This window comes from Trachypithecus francoisi, unplaced genomic scaffold (genome assembly GCF_009764315.1).
Source record: "Trachypithecus francoisi isolate TF-2019V2 unplaced genomic scaffold, Tfra_2.0 Lachesis_group5, whole genome shotgun sequence".
Taxonomy (NCBI): domain Eukaryota; kingdom Metazoa; phylum Chordata; class Mammalia; order Primates; family Cercopithecidae; genus Trachypithecus; species Trachypithecus francoisi.
This window is the reverse complement of record NW_022681470.1, coordinates 70,108,961-70,129,298: the sequence shown is the minus strand read 5'-3', so window position 1 is coordinate 70,129,298 and position 20,338 is coordinate 70,108,961. Positions and strand designations below refer to the sequence as shown.

General features: G+C 39.3%; 1 protein-coding gene across 16 annotated transcripts in view; it reads right to left on the bottom strand.

The window, feature by feature from the left end:
* Nucleotides 1-20,338, bottom strand: part of RPS6KC1 (ribosomal protein S6 kinase C1) — a 218,266-nt gene that overhangs the window by 176,040 nt on the left and 21,888 nt on the right. For 7 of the 16 annotated variants that reach the window (XR_004434345.1, XM_033199767.1, XM_033199770.1 and 4 more), the window contains one exon: nt 15,483-15,603. The exons of 2 other annotated variants lie outside the window; for them this stretch is intronic. Coding sequence is in view for 6 of the 14 variants with exons in the window: in XM_033199767.1 (XP_033055658.1) it covers nt 15,483-15,603 (121 nt within the window). In the remaining 8 variants the exon portion in view is untranslated. Of the gene's footprint in view, nt 1-1,815; nt 1,932-15,215; nt 15,316-15,482; nt 15,604-19,678; nt 19,796-20,338 lie in introns of those variants that run through there. 7 more of the 16 variants (XM_033199771.1, XM_033199778.1, XM_033199779.1 and 4 more) reach the window with 3 other exon arrangements.

The following is a 20,338-nucleotide window of genomic DNA, read 5'->3' as shown; positions in this document are numbered from 1 at the left end:
AGATAAATGTATTACATTTCCTAACCCTGGCTGTTGAAAAAAAGCTTAGAAGCAAGTTGCAAGGAGCATACCTACTGCCCAGGTAGTGATCTCAGTAGCAGCTAGGGTCCGGATAGAAAATGAAATCCATACAGCAATTTGAACAGGTAGTCTTATAAAGAAGTATTTACTATTTACAAAGTATTAACTACTAAGAGGAAATAAAAGACAACTCTTAGGAATGCCTAGGTTGAGGAGGAGAACCAAAGGAAATACCTGAAAGAGGTGCCTCCTCCCCAAAGCTAGAATTCAGATCTCATTGGAGGCAACGTGGCTGTAACCCACTGGTTGCCCCTGACATAGCTGTTCTAATATAATACTAGGAGGGTCAAACTTCATGGGCAAGGAACTACAGGCCGAGAATGGCAAGCAGGAAACTCTGCTGTGGTGCCAGCAGATCGAGGTTGGAAGGCAAGGAGCCACAGGCAGTAACTGACAACAAAATTTCCTAGGGGATGAGTACCACCAGGCATCCCACACATGCCACTGGCAACACAGAGCAAATAGGAACAGAAGCACACCAAAACCCTACTTCCTACAGCATCCATCCAACACCTTCTACTGACTAAGCTCATCCATACCAGCTGGAAAAGGAGGTCTAACAAGGCAATGAAGGATGGATTTGGAGCTAAAATACAATAAACTGAGAAGCAGCATAGTCTTTAACATCATTATCCACAAAAAGCAACCAGGGTTCCTTGAAGAAATGGCAGATTTCAGGGCAGGAGCAGAATAAATTCAAGACGAGCACTGAACATCTTGTTATGCCTAAAAATAGTAAGTGCTGAAATAAAAAAAAAGAAAACAGGATGAGAGGAAGTTACAAGGACACAGAATCCAGCTTAAAAGGGCTCCTACTGATCAAAGCTGGGATAATTTGTGCATCAAAATAATTAAATGTATTAATGAATTCTAAACTACTAGAAAAAAAAAGATAAGTGAGTCCAGATCAATCAGGGATAGATGGACAGATTCATGGATACAATATATAGATATACAGATACAGATACACAGCTGTATAGATACAAAGAGAAACGTAGATACATAAACACAGACACAGATAAAGGGAGAAGGAAGGGTAATAGCAAAGGTGGTGGAGTACAGGAATTGGAAAATCATTATTCCGTAACTATCATATAAACATTGGGTTAGGCAAGAATCATCAATGGATGCTTCCAGGGGATAATTTTGTAGAAGAGCAAGATGTTTTCATGACCTTACAAATGTCTCCCAAAAGGTTACTTATTAGCTTCAAGAAAGAAAAAAAGATGAATATACATTGTATAGTAGTCTGAAAAATGGTCCCCAAAAGCCAATTCCTGGAACCTGTAAATATTACCTTTTTTGGAAAAAGAATCTGCAGATATGATGAAGGATTTCAAGATGGGGACATTATCCTGCATTATCTGGATAGGCACTAAATGTCTCACAATGTCCTTATAAGAAAATCAGAGGGAAATTTCACAAAGAGGGAAATATGAAGATGGAGCAGAGTGAGGTTTGAAGTTGAGGGCCCTGAAGACTAAAGTAATGCTGCCACAAGCCAAGAAATGTAGACAGCTACCAAATGCTGAAAGAGGCAAGGAATAGTGTCTCTCCTCTGAAAAGAGGATATCCCCTGCCGACACCTTGATTTCAGCCCAGTGGTACCGATTTCAGACTTCTGGGCTTCATAACTGTGAGAAAATAAATTTCCATTGTTTTATGCCACCAAGTGTATGGTAATCTGTTATGGCAGCCCCAGGAAACTAACATAGTGGAAAAGCTGGACAATACCTTGACCAAGTGACATAAATTCATATCACTAATGAGGGGCAGACAGACATCACGTGCCTTCAGATGAGATACTCTGAGGACACCTATGTAGTATCCAGCCAGGAAGAATTCATAACCTAGAACAAAACATGAGAAAACATCAGAGAACCTAAAATGAGGATCACTCTCATTAAAAGCGGGGAAAAGGATATGGATAGAGAGGGAGAAGGTATTCTTCAAAAATGCCAACATAGGCCGGGCGCAGTGGCTCACGTCTGTAATCCCAGCACTTTGGGAGGCTGAGGTGGGTGGATCACGAGGTCAGGAGATTGAGACCATCCTGGCTAACACAGTGAAACTCCGTCTCTACTAAAAATATAAAACATTAGCCGGGCCCAGTGGCGGGCACCTGTAGTTCCAGCTACTCAGGAGGCTGAGGCAGGACAATGGCTTGAACCCAGGAGGCAGAGCTTGCAGTGAGCCAAGATAGTGCCACTGCAGTCCTGCCTGGACGAAAGAGCGAGACTTCCGTCTCAAAAAAGAAAAAAAAAAAAATGCCAATATAATGAAAAACAAAAAACAGCTATATTAACATTCCAGATTAGAGACTAAAGACAGCAACTAAGTAAAATACCAATCCTAGAATGGATCCTATACCAAAGAGAAGAAAAATGACATTAAAAGGTCAACTAACAAAATTGGAATACAGATGGTAAATTATAAAAATGTATTGTATCAATATTAAATTTACTCAAATTGATAAGTGAACTTCATCGACGTAACAGAATATCCCTTTTCTTAGTGAAGAACTGAAGTGCTTAGGAGTAAAGGGACATGAAATTTGGAATATAATTTGGAATAACTTATTAAAAAATTATGGCCAGGTGTGGTAGCTCACACGTGTAATCCCAGCACTTAGGGAGGCTAAAGTGGGAGGATCACTTGAGCCCTGGAGGTCGAGGTGCAGTGAGCCCTGACTCTGACACTGCACTCCAGCCTGGACAACAAAGTGAGACCCTGTATCAAAAAAAGAAAAGTTAAAAATTTAAAACTTAAAATAATGTAAAATTATGTGCATATATTTTATACGTGTGTGCTGGGAAAGAGAGAGGAAGAGGGAGAGAGAGAGGAGATAGAGGAAGAGAGGGAAAGGGAGAAAGGGAAGGAGAAAGAGAGAGACACCAGCAAATAATAAAGTAAATGGGACAAAAGCTTAACAATAAGTGAATCTGGCTGAAAAGTATACAGCGGTTCTTGTACTATTCTTCTTCTTGCAACTTTCTATAAGTTTGAAACATCCCTCATCTCCACAGGCTGCCTGAGTGTTCTCACCATACAGCAACCAGTTTCCTCAAAACATGTAATGACACTTGGAGGCGAGGTGGGAGCATGAGCACACAAGATGGAAGCTACAGTCTTTTTTTATAACCTAATCCTGGAAGTGACATACCATCCCTTCTGCATATGCTACTAGTCATACAGACTAGTCCTGGTTCAATGTGGGAGGGGACTTCACAAGAACATAAATATCAGGAGACAGAGACCACTGGGGGCCATCTTGGAAGCTGGCCAACACAGACCACTCTTTGGCCCTCAAAGATTCATACTCCTCCCATATACAAGATCTCCTCACCCTCCTCCCAAGGTCCCCAAAAGTCTCATCCCATTATGGCAGCAATTCAAAGTCCAGGATCTCATCATGTAAGTCAGATCCGTGTGTGACTGAGGTTCTTCAGGTGTCATTCCCTAAGAGGAGCCCCTTAAATACAATCTTCCTAACCTGTGAAACTATAGACAAGTTACCTCCCCTCTACCCACTCAATATACAACAGTGGGACAGGCATGGAATAACTGCTATAGACATTCCTGTACAAAAAGGGGGGGACATGCAAGCCCCAAAGAAATCAATGGGTCCACAGTAATTCTGAAACCCAGCAGGGCAAATGTTAGAAGTTTCTGATTAAGGCTCACAGGCTGGGAATAAATTCTCCAAGGCTATGGCTCTGCCCTCTGAGCTACTGGTTCCACCCTCCGAGTCATACCTCCTTTTCGATGAAAAAGAGCAAGATGTATGGCTTCATGGTTGTTTTTAGCCTTCCTGCCAGTAAAATTTGGGGGAGACAAAAGTCTCTTTTCACTTTGTACTGCTTTTGTGCTTGTCAGTCCAAGCTAACAATGTTTCTGCATATATACTTTTAACTTTTTTGGGGGGGTCACCTATGACTCTTATTGGGGTTTACTCAATTAGACAAAAGTGATAGCCACAAATCTCAAGTTAAACCCTTCTGTAGCTTTGGCTTCTACTGAGCTGGCTGAGGCTTACACTTCCACGAAGCCCTATTTGAGAGGCTCTGTAAGGCACAACCTTAATCTCTACTGAAAGCATTTTGTCTGACTGAGTCTTTCTGAGGTCTTAAGAAACATTTTAGTTCATACTGGGCTTCATCTTTAGGCCACATTTGCTCAGAAGTCATTTCTTAATTTTAGTACTCTCTGCTATCCAGAAAGACAGCACTTTCAAAACAAGTCCCAGGTCCTTTTTGTTTAACAATCCTTCCTTTAGTTTCTCTCTCTCCTTTGACATTTTACTATGAGCAGCAAGAAGCACCACACTGTAAATACTCTGGGTGGGAATCTCCAGCTAGCTTACCCAGTTCATCTGGTACGTTTTCAACTTTCCACATAACTATAGGCAACAATGTTGCTAAACTTTCTGCAACTACATAAGAGGGATCTTCCCTCCAGTTTCCAGTAACAATTACCTAACTTCCTTGGGAATCCTCACTTGCAGTCTTACCAAATACCATGAGGCTCCAGTGAATCACTTCTTTTTTTTTTTTTTTTTTTTTTTTTTTTTGAGACAGTCTTTCTCTGTCGCCCAAGCTAGAGTGCAGTGACGCGATCTCGGCTCACTGTAAACTCCACCTCGCGGGTTCACGCCATTCTCGTGCCTCAGCCTCCCGAGTAGCTGGGACTACAGGCACCAGCCACCACACCCAGCTAATTTTTTTTTTTTTTCGTATTTTTAGTTGAGACGGGGTTTCACGATGTTAGCCAGGATGGTTTCGATCTCCTGACCTCATGATCTGCCCGCCTCGGCCCCGCAAAGTGCTGGGATTACAGGCATGAGCCACTGAGCCAGGCCCAATTAATCACTTATTTAAGGTACTTCAGGCACTTATCAACACTTTCCTCAAAGCCCACAGCTCATTTCAAAACCACTCTCTACATTTTCAGTTTTGTTACAAAGTCTATTAAGTAGTTATTGCTGTGTAACAAATTATCCCAAAACATGGTAGCCTACAACAAACATTTACTATCTCAATCAGTCTCTGAGGGTCAGGAATTCAAAAGTGGCTTGGCTGGGTGGCTCTAACTCAGGCGTCTCATGAGATCGCTGTTAAGTGTCAGTCAACGCTGCAGTTATCTCGAAGTTCAACTGGGACTGGAGAATCTGCTCCTAAGTTCATTCACATGGCTGTGGCAGGTTTCATGCTTACTAGTTTTTGGCTGGAAGCCCCTGTTCCTCACCATGTGGGCCTCTTCATATGCTACCACAATGTTCTTACCATAGGAAAAGCTGGTATCCCTCAGAGCAAGTTATGAGAAAGAGAAAGGGGAAAAAAAAAAAAAAAACCTTAAGAGAGATGCCACAGTATTTTATAAACAAATCTCAGGAATGAGATATATCATCACTTTTGCTATTGGTCACACAGACCAACCCTGGTACAATCTGGAAAAGTGCTATGGTTTAGATATGGTGTGTTTGACCCCACCAAGTCTCACGTTGAAATCTGATCCCCAATGTTCAAGGTGAGGCCTGGTGTGAGATGTTTGGATCACGGGAATGGATGTCTCATGACTGGCTTGCTGGTTCTCACTCTTAGTTCCCGTGAACTAAACCTGTTGGAAAAAGCCTGGCACCTCCTCCTCTCTCTCGTTTCCTTCTCTCACCATGTGGTGGCCTCTCATTCCCCTTCTGCCATGAGTGGAAGCAATCTGAGGCCCTTCCTAGATGCAGATGGAGGCCTCATGCATCTTTTACCTCCTGTAAAACCATAAGCCAAATAAACCTCTTTTCTTTATAAGTTACCCAGCCCCAGGTATTCCTTTGTAGCAACACTACACAGACTAAGACAGAAGGGAAGACACAAAGGTGTGAATACCAGGAGGCGAGAATCATAGGAGGCCATCTTGGAGGCTGGCTATCACAAAAGGCATGGTCCAAATATTTAGCAAACTAAAATGTAGCATGATTTCAATTCCCTAATGTAGTATAAGGAAAACAGAGACTTCACTTACACATTTTTCTTATGTTGGCACAGTAATTGTAACTATCAAACCTTGCAGAACAAAAGGTAATTGTGGTACACAACCTGACTTTATAATGAACAATATTTGCTCTGTCATAATAACGTTATAAGGCGGGGTGCAGTGGCTCATGCTTATAATCCCAGCACTTAGGAAGACTGAGGCAGGAGGACTGCCTGAGCACAGGTGTTAAAGACCAGCCTGGGCAATATGGTGAAAACCTGTTGCTACAAAAATTACAAAAATTAGACTGGCATGGTGGCACGTGCCTGTAGTCCCAGCTTCTCGGGGGGCTGAGGTGGAAGGATTGCTTTAACTCAGGAGATGGAGGCTGTGTGATCACACCACTACACTCCACCCAGGGTGACAAAGTAAGACTCTGTCTCAAAAAATAATAATGTTATAAATGAAGTTTATTAAATTCCAGCTTTGAGAATTATTCTATACATTACAAGCTTAATTATAACCAATAAAAAGAATATAAATATCACCACCTTTGACAAATGTTAAAATATAAGTATAGATTTCAAATGTTAAGTGGTGAAGAGAGCTAAAGAGGTAGGAGGAAGATCAAAAATGCTATTAGAATCATCTTAGACAAATGATATTGTCCACAGTTACGGAATGAGAAAGTCAATAGAAGAACTAAAAACATTATGTAATAATACAGAGAAACAGGGTAAACAAGCTAAATACCCACCAGAGTAGTGAGTCAATAGATATGTAAAAGTTGTTAAATCAAGAAAAAATGGGCCAGGCGAAGTGGCTCACGCCTGTAATCCCAGCACTTTGGGAGGCCAAGGAGGCCAGATCACCTGAGGTCAGGAGTTCGAGACCAGCCTGCCCAACATGGCAAAACTCCGTCTCTACTAAAAATACAAAAAATGAGCTAGGTGTGGTGGCAGGTGCCTGTAATTCCAGCTACTCGGGAGGCTGAGGCAGGAGAATCGCTTGAACCCAGGAGGCAGAGGTTGCAGTGAGCCGAGATCACTCCACTGCACTTCAGTTCGGGCGACAAGAGCAAAATTCCATCTTTAAAAAAAAAAAAAAGAAAAGAAAAAAGAAAAAATGGTATAGGCTTATTACAGATACAGAAATAAGTACTTGAAAAACAAAAAATAGGAATAAAATTCAGTTATGTCTAGAAGCAAAACTGGGTGGAGGGAAGGAGCAGGAAACTTGTTTTTATTGTATATTCTTCAATACTACCTTTGTTTTGTGTTTTGTTTTTATTTTACTTAGCCACATGCCTCTTCATAAGTTATCTGCCAGGCGCAGTGCATCACACCTTTAATCCCAGCACTTTGGGAGGCTGAGGTAGGCAGATCGCTTAAGCCCAGGAGTTCAAGACCAGCCCGGGAAACATGGTGAAACTCCATTTCTACAAAAACAGAAAAATTAGCCAAGCATGGTGATGTGCGCCTATAGTCCCAGCTACCTGGGAAGCCAAGGTAGGAGAATCCCCTGAGCCCAGGAAGTCAAGGCTACAGTGAGCAAGATCACACCACTGTACTCCAGCCTGGGTGACAGAGTGATACTCTGTCTCAAAAAATAATAATAATAATAATAATTTAAAAGTTTTTCCAATGTATAAAGGACAATGATGTTACAATTATTTAAAACAACGAGGCAGATAACACACAGGGGGTGGAGCAAGATGGCCGAATAGGAACAGCTCCAGTCTCCAACTCCCAGCGCAAGTGACACAGAAGACCGGTGATTTCTGCATTTTCAACTGAGGTACTGGGGTCATCTCACTAGGGAGTGCCGGATAATCGGTGCTGGTCAGCTGCTGCAGCCCGACCAGCAAGAGCTGAAGCAGGGCGAGGCATCGCCTCACCTGGGAAGCGCAAGGGGGAAGGGAATCCCTTTTCCTAGCCAGGGGAACTGAGACACACAACACCTGGAAAATCGGGTAACTCCCACCCCAATACTGCGCTTTAAGCAAACAGGCACACCAGGAGAATATATCCCACACCTGGCCGGGAGGGTCCCACGCCCACGGAGCCTCCCTCATTGCTAACACAGCAGTCTGCGGCGATCTATCCGCAAGGCAGCAGTGAGGCTGGGGGAGGGGCGCCGCCATTGCTGAGGCTTAAGTAGGTAAACAAAGCCGCTGGGAAGCTCGAACTGGGTGGAGCTCACAGCAGCTCAAGGAAACCTGCCTGTGTCTGTAGACTCCACCTCTGGGGACAGGGCACAGATAAAAAACAACAACAAAAAAGCAGCAGAACCTCTGCAGACGCAAACATCTCTGTCTGACAGCTTTGAAGAGAGCAGTGGATCTCCCAACGCAGAGGTTGAGATCTGAGAAGGGACAGACTGCCTGCTCAAGCGGGTCACTGACCCCTGAGTAGCCTAACTGGGAGACATCCCCCACCAGGGGCAGTCTGACACCCCACACCTCACAGGGTTGAGTACACCACTGAGAGGAAGCTTCCAAAGTAAGAATCAGACAGGTACACTCGCTGTTCAGCAATAGTCTATCTTCGGCAACCTCTGCTGCTGATACCCAGGCAAACAGGGTCTGGAGTGGACCTCAAGCAATCTCCAACAGACCTGCAGCTGAGGGTCCTGACTGTCAGAAGGAAAACTATTAAACAGGAAGGACACCTATACCAAAACCCCATCAGTACGTCACCATCATCAAAGACCAGAGACAGATAAAACCACAAAGATGGGGAAAAAGCAGGGCAGAAAAGCTGGAAATTCAAAAAATAAGAGCGCATCTCCCCCTGCAAAGGAGCGCAGCCCATCGCCAGCAACGGATCAAAGCTGGTCAGAGAATGGCTTTGACGAGATGAGAGAAGACGGCTTCAGTCCATCAAACTTCTCAGAGCTAAAGGAGGAATTACATACCCAGCGCAAAGAAACTAAAAATCTTGAAAAAAGAGTGGAAGAATTGACAGCTAGACTAATTAATGCAGAGAAGGTCATAAACGAAATGACAGAGATGAAAACCATGACACGAGAAATACGTGACAAATGCACAAGCTTCAGTAACCGACTTGATCAACTGGAAGAAAGAGTATCAGCGATTGAGGATCAAATGAATGAAACGAAGCAAGAAGAGAAACCAAAAGAAAAAAGAAGAAAAAGAAATGAACAAAGCCTGCAAGAAGTATGGGATTATGTAAAAAGACCAAATCTACGTCTGATTGGGGTGCCTGAAAGTGAGGGGGAAAATGGAACCAAGTTGGAAAACACTCTTCAGGATATCATCCAGAACTTCCCCAACCTAGTAGGGCAGGCCAACATTCAAATTCAGGAAATACAGAGAACGCCACAAAGATACTCCTCCAGAAGAGCAACTCCAAGACACATTAATTGCCAGATTCACCAAAGTTGAAATGAAGGAAAAAATCTTAAGGGCAGCCAGAGAGAAAGGTCGGGTTACCCACAAAGGGAAGCCCATCAGACTAACAGCAGATCTCTCGGCAGAAACTCTACAAGCCAGAAGAGAGTGGGGGCCAATATTCAACATTCTTAAAGAACAGAATTTTAAACACAGAATTTCATATCCAGCCAAACTAAGTTTCATCAGTGAAGGAGAAATAAAATCCTTTACAGATAAGCGAATGCTTAGAGATTTTGTAACCACCAGGCCTGCCTTACAAGAGACCCTGAAGAAAGCACTAAACATGGAAAGGAACAACCGGTACCAGCCATTGCAAAAACATGCCAAAATGTAAAGACTATCGAGGCTAGGAAGAAACTACATCAACTAACGAGCAAAATAACCAGTTGATATTATAATGGCAGGATCAAGTTCACACATAACAATATTAACCTTACATGTAAATGGACTAATGCTCCAATTAAAAGACACAGACTGGCAAACTGGATCAAGAGTCAAGACCCATCAGTCTGCTGTATTCAGGAGACCCATCTCACATGCAGAGACATACATAGGCTCAAAATAAAGGATGGAGGAAGATCTACCAAGCAAATGGAGAACAAAAAAAAGCAGGGGTTGCAATCCTAGTCTCTGATAAAACAGACTTTAAACCATCAAAGATCCAAAGAGACAAAGAAGGCCATTACATAATGGTAAAGGGATCAATTCAACAGGAAGAGCTAACTATCCTAAATATATATGCACCCAATACAGGAGCATCCAGATTCATAAAGCAAGTCCTTAGAGACTTACAAAGAGACTTAGACTCCCATACAATAATAATGGGAGACTTCAACACTCCACTGTCAACATTAGACAAATCAACGAGACAGAAAGTTAACAAAGATATCCAGGAATTGAACTCATCTCTGCACCAAGCAGACCTAATAGACATCTACAGAACTCTCCACCCCAAATCAACAGAATATACATTCTTCTCAGCACCACATCACACTTATTCCAAAATTGACCACATAATTGGAAGTAAAGCACTCCTCAGCAAATGTAAAAGAACAGAAATTATAACAAACTATCTCTCAGACCACAGTGCAATCAAACTAGAACTCAGGACTAAGAAACTCAATCAAAACCGCTCAACTACATGGAAACTGAACAACCTGCTCCTGAATGACTACTGGGTACATAACGAAATGAAAGCAGAAATAAAGATGTTCTTTGAAACCAATGAGAACAAAGATACAACATACCAGAATCTCTGGGACACATTTAAAGCAGTGTGTAGAGGGAAATTTATAGCACTAAATGCCCACAAGAGAAAGCAGGAAAGATCTAAAATTGACACTCTAACATCACAATTAAAAGAACTACAGAAGCAAGAGCAAACACATTCAAAAGCTAGCAGAAGGCAAGAAATAACTAAGATCAGAGCAGAACTGAAGGAGATAGAGACACAAAAAACCCTCCAAAAAATCAATGAATCCAGGAGCTGGTTTTTTGAAAAGATCAACAAAATTGACAGACCGCTAGCAAGACTAATAAAGAAGAAAAGAGAGAGGAATCAAACAGACGCAATAAAAAATGATAAAGGGGATATCACCACCAACCCCACAGAAATACAAACTACCATCAGAGAATACTATAAACACCTCTACGCAAATCAACTAGGAAATCTAGAAGAAATGGATAATTTCCTGGATACTTACACTCTCCCAATACTAAACCAGGAAGAAGTTGAATCCCTGAATAGACCAATAGCAGGCTCTGAAATTGAGGCAATAATTAATAGCCTACCCACCAAAAAAAGTCCAGGACCAGATGGATTCACAGCTGAATTCTACCAGAGGTACAAGGAGGAGCTGGTACCATTCCTTCTGAAACTATTCCAATCAATAGAAAAAGAGGGAATCCTCCCTAACTCTTTTTATGAGGCCAACATCATCCTGATACCAAAGCCTGGCAGAGACACAACAAAAAAAGAGAATTTTAGACCAATATCCCTGATGAACATCGATGCAAAAATCCTCAATAAAATACTGGCAAACCGGATTCAGCAGCACATCAAAAAGCTTATCCACCATGATCAAGTGGGCTTCATCCCTGGGATGCAAGGCTGGTTCAACATTCGCAAATCAATCAACGTAATCCAGCATATAAACAGAACCAAAGACAAGAACCACATGATTATCTCAATAGATGCAGAAAAGGCTTTTGACAAAATTCAACAGCCCTTCATGCTAAAAACGCTCAATAAATTCGGTATTGATGGAACGTACCTCAAAATAATAAGAGCTATTTATGACAAACCCACAGCTAATATCATAGTGAATGGGCAAAAACTGGAAAAATTCCCTTTGAAAACTGGCACAAGACAGGGATGCCCTCTCTCACTACTCCTATTCAACATAGTGTTGGAAGTTCTGGCTAGGGCAATCAGGCAAGAGAAAGAAATAAAGGGTATTCAGTTAGGAAAAGAAGAAGTCAAATTGTCCCTGTTTGCAGATGACATGATTGTATATTTAGAAAACCCCATTGTCTCAGCCCAAAATCTCCTTAAGCTGATAAGCAACTTCAGCAAAGTCTCAGGATACAAAATTAATGTGCAAAAATCACAAACATTCTTATACACCAGTAACAGACAAACAGAAAGCCAAATCATGAATGAACTCCCATTCGCAATAGCTTCAAAGAGAATAAAATACCTAGGAATCCAACTCACAAGGAATGTAAAGGACCTCTTCAAGGAGACCTACAAACCACTGCTCAGTGAAATGAAAGAGGACACAAACAAATGGAAGAACATACCATGCTCATGGATAGGAAGAATCAATATCGTGAAAATGGCCATACTGCCCAAGGTGATTTATAGATTCAATGCCATCCCCATCAAGCTACCAATGAGTTTCTTCACAGAATTGGAAAAAACTGCTTTAAAGTTCATATGGAACCAAAAAAGAGCCCGCATTGCCAAGACAATCCTAAGTCAAAAGAACAAAGCTGGAGGCGTCACGCTACCTAACTTCAAACTATACTACAAGGCTACAGTAACCAAAACAGCATGGTACTGGTACCAAAACAGAGATATAGACCAATGGAACAGAACAGAGTCCTCAGAAATAATACCACACATCTACAGCCATCTGATCTTTGACAAACCTGAGAGAAACAAGAAATGGGGAAAGGATTCCCTATTTAATAAATGGTGCTGGGAAAATTGGCTAGCCATAAGTAGAAAGCTGAAACTGGATCCTTTCCTTACTCCTTATATGAAGATTAATTCAAGATGGATTAGAAACTTAAATGTTAGACCTAATACCATAAAAACCCTAGAAGAAAATCTAGGTAGTACCATTCAGGAAATAGGCATGGGCAAGGACTTCATGTCTAAAACACCAAAAGCAACGGCAGCAAAAGCCAAAATTGACAAATGGGATCTAATTAAACTAAAGAGCTTCTGCACAGCAAAAGAAACTACCATCAGAGTGAACAGGCAACCTACAGAATGGGAGAAAATTTTTGCAATCTACTCATGTGACAAAGGGCTAATATCCAGAATCTACAAAGAACTCAAACAAATATACAAGAAAAAAACAAACAACCCCATCAAAAAGTGGGCAAAGGATATGAACAGACATTTCTCAAAAGAAGACATTCATACAGCCAACAGACACATGAAAAAAATGCTCATCATCACTCGCCATCAGAGAAATGCAAATCAAAACCACAATGAGATACCATCTCACACCAGTTAGAACGGCAATCATTAAAAAGTCAGGAAACAATAGGTGTTGGAGAGGATGTGGAGAAATAGGAACACTTTTACACTGTTGGTGGGATTGTAAACTAGTTCAACCATTATGGAAAACAGTATGGCGATTCCTCACGGATCTAGAACTAGATGTACCATATGACCCAGCCATCCCACTACTGGGTATATACCCAAAGGATTATAAATTATTCTACTACAAAGACACATGCACATGTATGTTTATTGCGGCACTATTCACAATAGCAAAGACTTGGAATCAACCCAAATGTCCATCTGTGACAGACTGGATTAAGAAAATGTGGCACATATACACCATGGAATACTATGCAGCCATAAAAAAGGATGAGTTTGCGTCCTTTGTAGGGACATGGATGCAGCTGGAAACCATCATTCTTAGCAAACTGTCACAAGAACTGAAAACCAAATACCGCATGTTCTCACTCATAGGTGGGAATTGAACAATGAGATCACTTGGACTCGGGAAGGGGAACATCACACACTGGGGCCTATCATGGGGAGTGGGGAGAGGGGAGGTATTGCATTGGGAGTTATACATGATATAAATAATGACTTGATGGGTGCTGACGAGTTGATGGGTGCAGCACACCAACATGGCACAATTATACATATGTAACAAACCTGCATGTTATGCACATGTACCCTAGAACTTAAAGTATAATAATAAAAAAAAAAAAAAAACAACGCGGCAATATGCATCAAAAGTCTCAAATATATGCAGACCCCTTGAATGAGTAATTCTCCTCCCAGGAATTCACCCTACTGTACACCAGCACAGTAATGTATGAATAAGAATATTAACTGTGATGTTATTTATAACAGCAAAAGGCCAAAAGTAATATACCAGTAGACGATTGGTTAATAAATCAGTTCAAAAACTGGAATACTATGTACGTATTAAAATTAGTAATATAGATCTTTTTATTGACATGAAAAGACAATCATAATATACTGTCATATAAAAAATAAAGAAAAAATATATATACTGTTTTATAAAACCAGGTTACAAAATCATACATAGCAAGACTCCATTTTTGAGGTTTCTATACATAGATGGGTAAATAGGCATACACATATTCATAAGCACAAAAATACGCCACACACACACACTCACAGTCTACAATAATATGCCAAAATATTATACTATCTAGGAGATGGTATTATTGTTGAATTTCTTTCTATTTAAGTTTTAAGTATTTTTTTGCACCATCTGAGTTATTTGCATATACTACTTTCATAATCTGAAAAAAAACTGTCTAGTTTGAAAAATAAATGTGCATATACATTGACTCTGCAATTCCATATGCAGAAATTGGTTGCAAAAAGTAATAGGATAAAATGTTCTGGCTCATGTCTGTAATCCCAGCACTTTGGGAGGCCAAGGCAGGCGGACCAGTTAAGGTGAGGAGGTCAGTTTCACCATGCCTGGCCAACATGGTGAAACCTCATCTCTACTAAAAATACAAAAATGAGCCGGGCGTGGTGGCAGGTGCCTGTAATCCCAACTACTCGGGAGGCTGAGGCAGGAGAATCACTTGAACCCAGGAGGTTGAGGTTGCAGTGAGCCAAGATTGCATCACTGCACTCCAGCCTAGGTGACAGAACAAGACTCCATTTCAAAATAAAAAAATTATGTCCCTATAAGAACATTCACGTTAGAGTTATAGAAAAAAAAACACATGAATATTCTATATTCCCAGTCAAAATCCAGACAGGGGACAGAAACTACACCAATTATTTTGACACACAAAATTTAATATAAAAAACTGTTACCTAGGTATTTGAAAATTGATGAGGCCAAAAAAAAAAAAAAAAAGAATACTAAGGCATCAAAAAGAAGTTGCAAGAAGCAAAGACTAGAAAACCATACCATTCATACTATAAGCAAGGTGTCAGGGAAACGTATAAAACGAGACAATTTTAAAAAAAGAAAGAATTTTAAAACTAATAAGAATAATTGAATATCACCTTTTCTTATGTTCCTACAGGGTTTTTTATTTGGTTGGTTGGAACTGAAGTTGTTTTGTTTCACAGATGGGAAGAGTAAATATATTCTGGGTACACAAAACTATAACAAGAAGAAGAAAAGACAATTTCAAGTGCTTGCTGAACAATATGAATTATCTCAATAAGCAAAGGGGCTTCTGACTTCATAGTGTAGTTACGTTAGAGTTCAGTATATATACAAAATGAATTATCACTTTTTTAAATTACAATTTCAAAATAATCACTTACCAAACACTATTCCTTTAGCAAATGGAGGAAACAATTCTGAATGTCGGAATAAGTTTTTGTGAATTTGCCATAGTTCTTTGTGTAGTTTCTTAAAATCACTATATCTCTTCCATACAATTATCTAAAGAGAGAAAAAAATTAAACATGTATCTCATAACCATTTAGGCTCAGATATCTGAACAACAAATAATCTTTTCATTAAAGTATTCAAAATTGTCATGCAAAGGCAAACACATGTCCTAACCAATATGATTAACTGACTGAAATTAACTAATAGTATTTGCTTTAAAAATATAAGGCAGATTCCTGCTGACCAGGGGCACAAAAAAAAAAAAAGTAAAAATATATTACATGTAAAGTGGCAATTCTTCCTCAAACTATTCTGTTTTGGTTTCAAATTTTCATTTTAAACAAGTATGGTTTTATTCACACTGGAAAAATATTCAACCCAATATGGAGAAGATGTATTCTATATAAAATGTCACTTCATCTGCTCAAAAACCAATTACAATTGGCCTACAAATGAGTTAGATGTCAAAACATGTATTCTTTCTCAAAATAATACATTTATAAAGATAAAACAATTAATTTAGGCAATTTTTAAACAAAAGTACATACTCAGTATTTGCCTAAAAGGATAAACTGAGTAACACCGAAGAAATAGCTATGCAGTAAGCAATTAACATGGACTTTCATGTCATAAATCTTAATTTACACTAGTAATAAGATGTCTGCAGGCAAGCTGAATCCTGACCAGAACATCATTAAAATTAGTATATTTTAAAAAACAAAACAAAACTATCACCTAAATTAGACAACATGTAAAAGTGTGTTTTCCTTCATTAGTCTGAATTATTATTTAACCTTACTCAGATTATATTTAAAAAAATCAAAAAACCTTGTAAAGAAAAAGGATTTGAAACATGGCCTTGATATCACAGATTCAGCCCCTCGATCTCTAGAAAATAGGGTAAAATTGAGTTTTAAATCCCATTACTTCAGATACTGGGGTCTTTACTTCTGAAAAGCTTAACCATCTCAGTTCTAACAAACTTTTCTAACAAGTTTTTCATGTACAATAGAGTATAATGCCAATGAGCAAATAACAGGTCAAGCAGGTAATCAGGTGTGATTTAAGAGATTCTTGCCAAAAAACCTACCCTCTGCATGTATAAAATTCTTCAGCAAACTTTTTCATGCTGCCAAAAATTCTACCTTAATGTTTATTGTTTTTAATACAGTTATAATCCTAGGAGGCTAGGCAGACTATAATATGAATTCATTTTTTAAAAACTGCTTCCTCCTGATGCTTCCCTTGTACTCATTTACTCAACAACAAAAAGAGTCACCAAAACAAATATTTCTATGGCCCTACTTTCCACTAAGCATCATTTTGTCACAAAGTATGAAGACAAGGGAAATACAGGCCCTGCCTTCAAACAGTTCACAGCCTAGTTAGGAAGAATAAGCCAACACATCATAAAACAACAACATCATAAGATGGCTTGAAAAATGCTGAGAGGGGCAGCTCAAGAGTGCTGCAGATGTAGTACCTAAATCAGACTTGTACGTCTGAGAAGCCTTCACAAAAAGTACTACCTTAGAGAGTTCTGAAGGGAAGTGGTCAGTAGACTGATAAAAATTTTTTAAAAAGGGGAGGGAACTGGGGGTGAAGTTTCTAAAAGGAGAGTGAGATGTCAAGTATATATTACTAAATGAAGGCAATTAATTTAGGCAATTTTTAAACAAAAGTACATACTCAGTATTTGCCTAAAATGATAAATAAACTGAAGAACACTGAAGAATAAATAGCTGTGTAGCAAGTTTTGCTACAGAATGGTGGTGCCATGCCCTGAAGTGAAGGAAGAAGCAGCAGTTCCGAGGCAAGAAAAAGGTTCAATTTTCAACACATTTAACTTAGGAGTTCGTGAGGGAGCTGCTTGGAGCTATTCAATGAGATAGACAGGTTTAGGGTTGAAGAGCAAGAACTGAGCAGGACCTATTAACCCGCAGATTAAAAGATCAGTAGCAGACAGGCAGTAATCACTCAGGAAAGGGTTCTCAGCATGTGCAATGAGATGTGAGGATTCTAACAATGAAATGATGGGAACAAAATATTGTTATTTTTGTATTTTTAAAATATATCAAAATACAATCGTACTACATTGCCAAGGAATTAAAGGAGAAATGGTTGATGGGCTTATGTAAGCAGTACCTTATATAAAGTAAATGTCATTATAAACCGGACATTACATAAGGTTAAGGTCATTATGACCTGGACATGAAAGTTATTCAAAAGACTGTAGCTCATGGAAACAATTAGATTTGCAGATAAATATTTTATTCTAGTTAAGGTCTTTTTTAAATACTGCAAGAGAAACGTAAGGGGCAAAATTCAACAATTTAATCATGATAATCATTAAAATACCATGGCATATGAACCAGTAGATAGTCTGTCAGAGCAAGAATTAGAACCCCCAAATGAGAATCTGTGTTTCTTCACCATGCCCTAATTTATTCACTCTCATATTCCTTCTTCTCAACCCTATGGCTGCAAAACCAAAATACCTAACAGCATCGCAAAATGTCACATCCACTGCCTCCTTTTCTTCTTACTTCTTCTGAGTTTTGAAGTTTCCAGAAATCTTCAAAATACAAAAGTGAACAAAGGTATACTTCCACTACAACAGCAAGTACTGACGTTCATATCTGGACCATACGAAGTCCTCAAAGACACATATAGAAATTATTTTCCCTAATTAATGTTCAGTACTTTCCCATCGGGAAAAATAGGTCTATAACACCTATTTCTTTACTGAACCAAGTCTCCACAAATTCCTTATTTATTAAAATCACTCTGAAGAAAATGTCTCAATGAAATATTAATTCAGTGATAACCATATAAAAAATACAAATAAAAGCTTAATTTTCATTAAAAACATTCCCTTAAATATTTTTTACATAAATATTTCCTTTTCAGATAATTACACTTAATAACACCAAAAACCTTTTAGATTCCTGTATTTTACAGAACCACCAATTGAATTAACTTTGTCCTTTTCACTCTCGCATAGTATTAATATTTAAAGTTTGCTGGATTATCTCTTCCTACAATCAACAGCACTACCATACCATTTGCTTACGAATTTTCTTTTCCCTCTTTTCAAGAGCCTTTCCTTTCCCTTGATATATTTCATTGATATATGAGTGTGTACTTATTTTCTAAAATGATTTTTTCTCACACTTGTAATCACAGCATTTTGGGAGGCCGAGATCACCTGAGGTCAGCAGTTTGAGACCAGCCTGGCCAACATGGTAAAACCCCGTCTCTACTAAAAATACAAAAATCAGCCAGGCATGGTGGTGGGTGCCTGTAGTCCCAGCTATTCAGGAGGCTGAGGCAGGAGAATCACTTGAGCCTGGGAGGCAGAGGTTGCAGTGAGCCGAGATCATGCCACTGCACTCCAGCCTGGGTGACAGAGCGAGACTCCATCTCAAGAAATAAATAAATAAAAATAATAAATAAATAATAAAACTATTTTGTTAAAAAAGGATTTAAAAGTTAGAGATTTCCAACACAATACATAGGAAGTCCTATTTCAGTTCTTTTCCTTCCCCAAATTTCACCAGTGAAATACCCTACCTGTAGAAAGAAACAGGTATAGGTTAATTTGTTTAAAAAAGGGTGAGGGGGAGCAAAACCATCTCTTCTTTTCTGCTGTCTATTCATGTTCTACACAGTCTACTGAATGAGAGGTCACAGATTGTTTAGCATTCTTAGGAAGATAACACTGATATGTGGTGGCATGTGCCAAGGTATAGATAAAAGAAAAACAACAAAATTTCTCCCATTTTATAAGGCTAGCGTATTACTAGCCCTACATTTGGTTGAACTATCAGTACATCTAGTCCTCACTAGCCCTTGTGAAGCCTTACTATAGTCTAAAGCAGTAATACATGAATAAGTTAATGGAAAGGGAAAGTGAAAGGAAGTGAAAAACAAACTCCACGGGGTGAATTCCTCTCCCAAATGAGAATTCCAATGTTTAAATACACTAAATGGGAAACGAAAAAAAGTGCTGTTATAATTTCAAGATTATCCTATATTTTCAGAAGCCAACTAAATAGAAGACTTTTAAAAATTTATACCACTTCTAACAAAGAACCATGCAATTGTCTAACTAAAAGACACTTACAAGAGTTTTCTGATGAAAGGTTCACCAACAGTTGTTATTATAAAAGAGTTTTCCCGAAAAAAGGACTAAGAAAATGGCAGAGAGTATGTTCATGGATAGGTTGGTTCAGGATTCTCCCTGGAAAATGGGAACATCAAGCTACAAACTACAGCACAGCAATCAGACAGTGCATTCAAAGGAAATACACCCATTTTCAATTTTAAGAGTTGTAAACTAGAAATCTAAAGAATAGTTCACACTCATCAATTGATACAAGACAGAAAAGTACTTTAATCAACAGTGCAAATTACTTTCACTGATACATATATATATATATATATTTCTTTCAAAATAACAATATTACAATATTCTTCCTGTTTCCTGATGAAGGAATTGTCTTAAAACCCATCAGGAAAATTCAGGAAAATCATATTAAATCTTTTCTTTTTATTTACTTATTTTTTTTTTTGAGACAGTCTCACTCTGTTGCTCAGGCTGGAGTACAGAGATGCAATCTCAGCTCACTGCAACCTTTGCCTCCCAGGTTCAAGCAATTCTCCTGCCTCTGCCTCCCACGTAGCTAGGATTACAGGCACCTGCCACAGTGCCCAGCTGAATTTTTGTATAAAAATATGTCTGTTTTAAATCATAGGACAAAAACAACTATGAAATCAGACATAG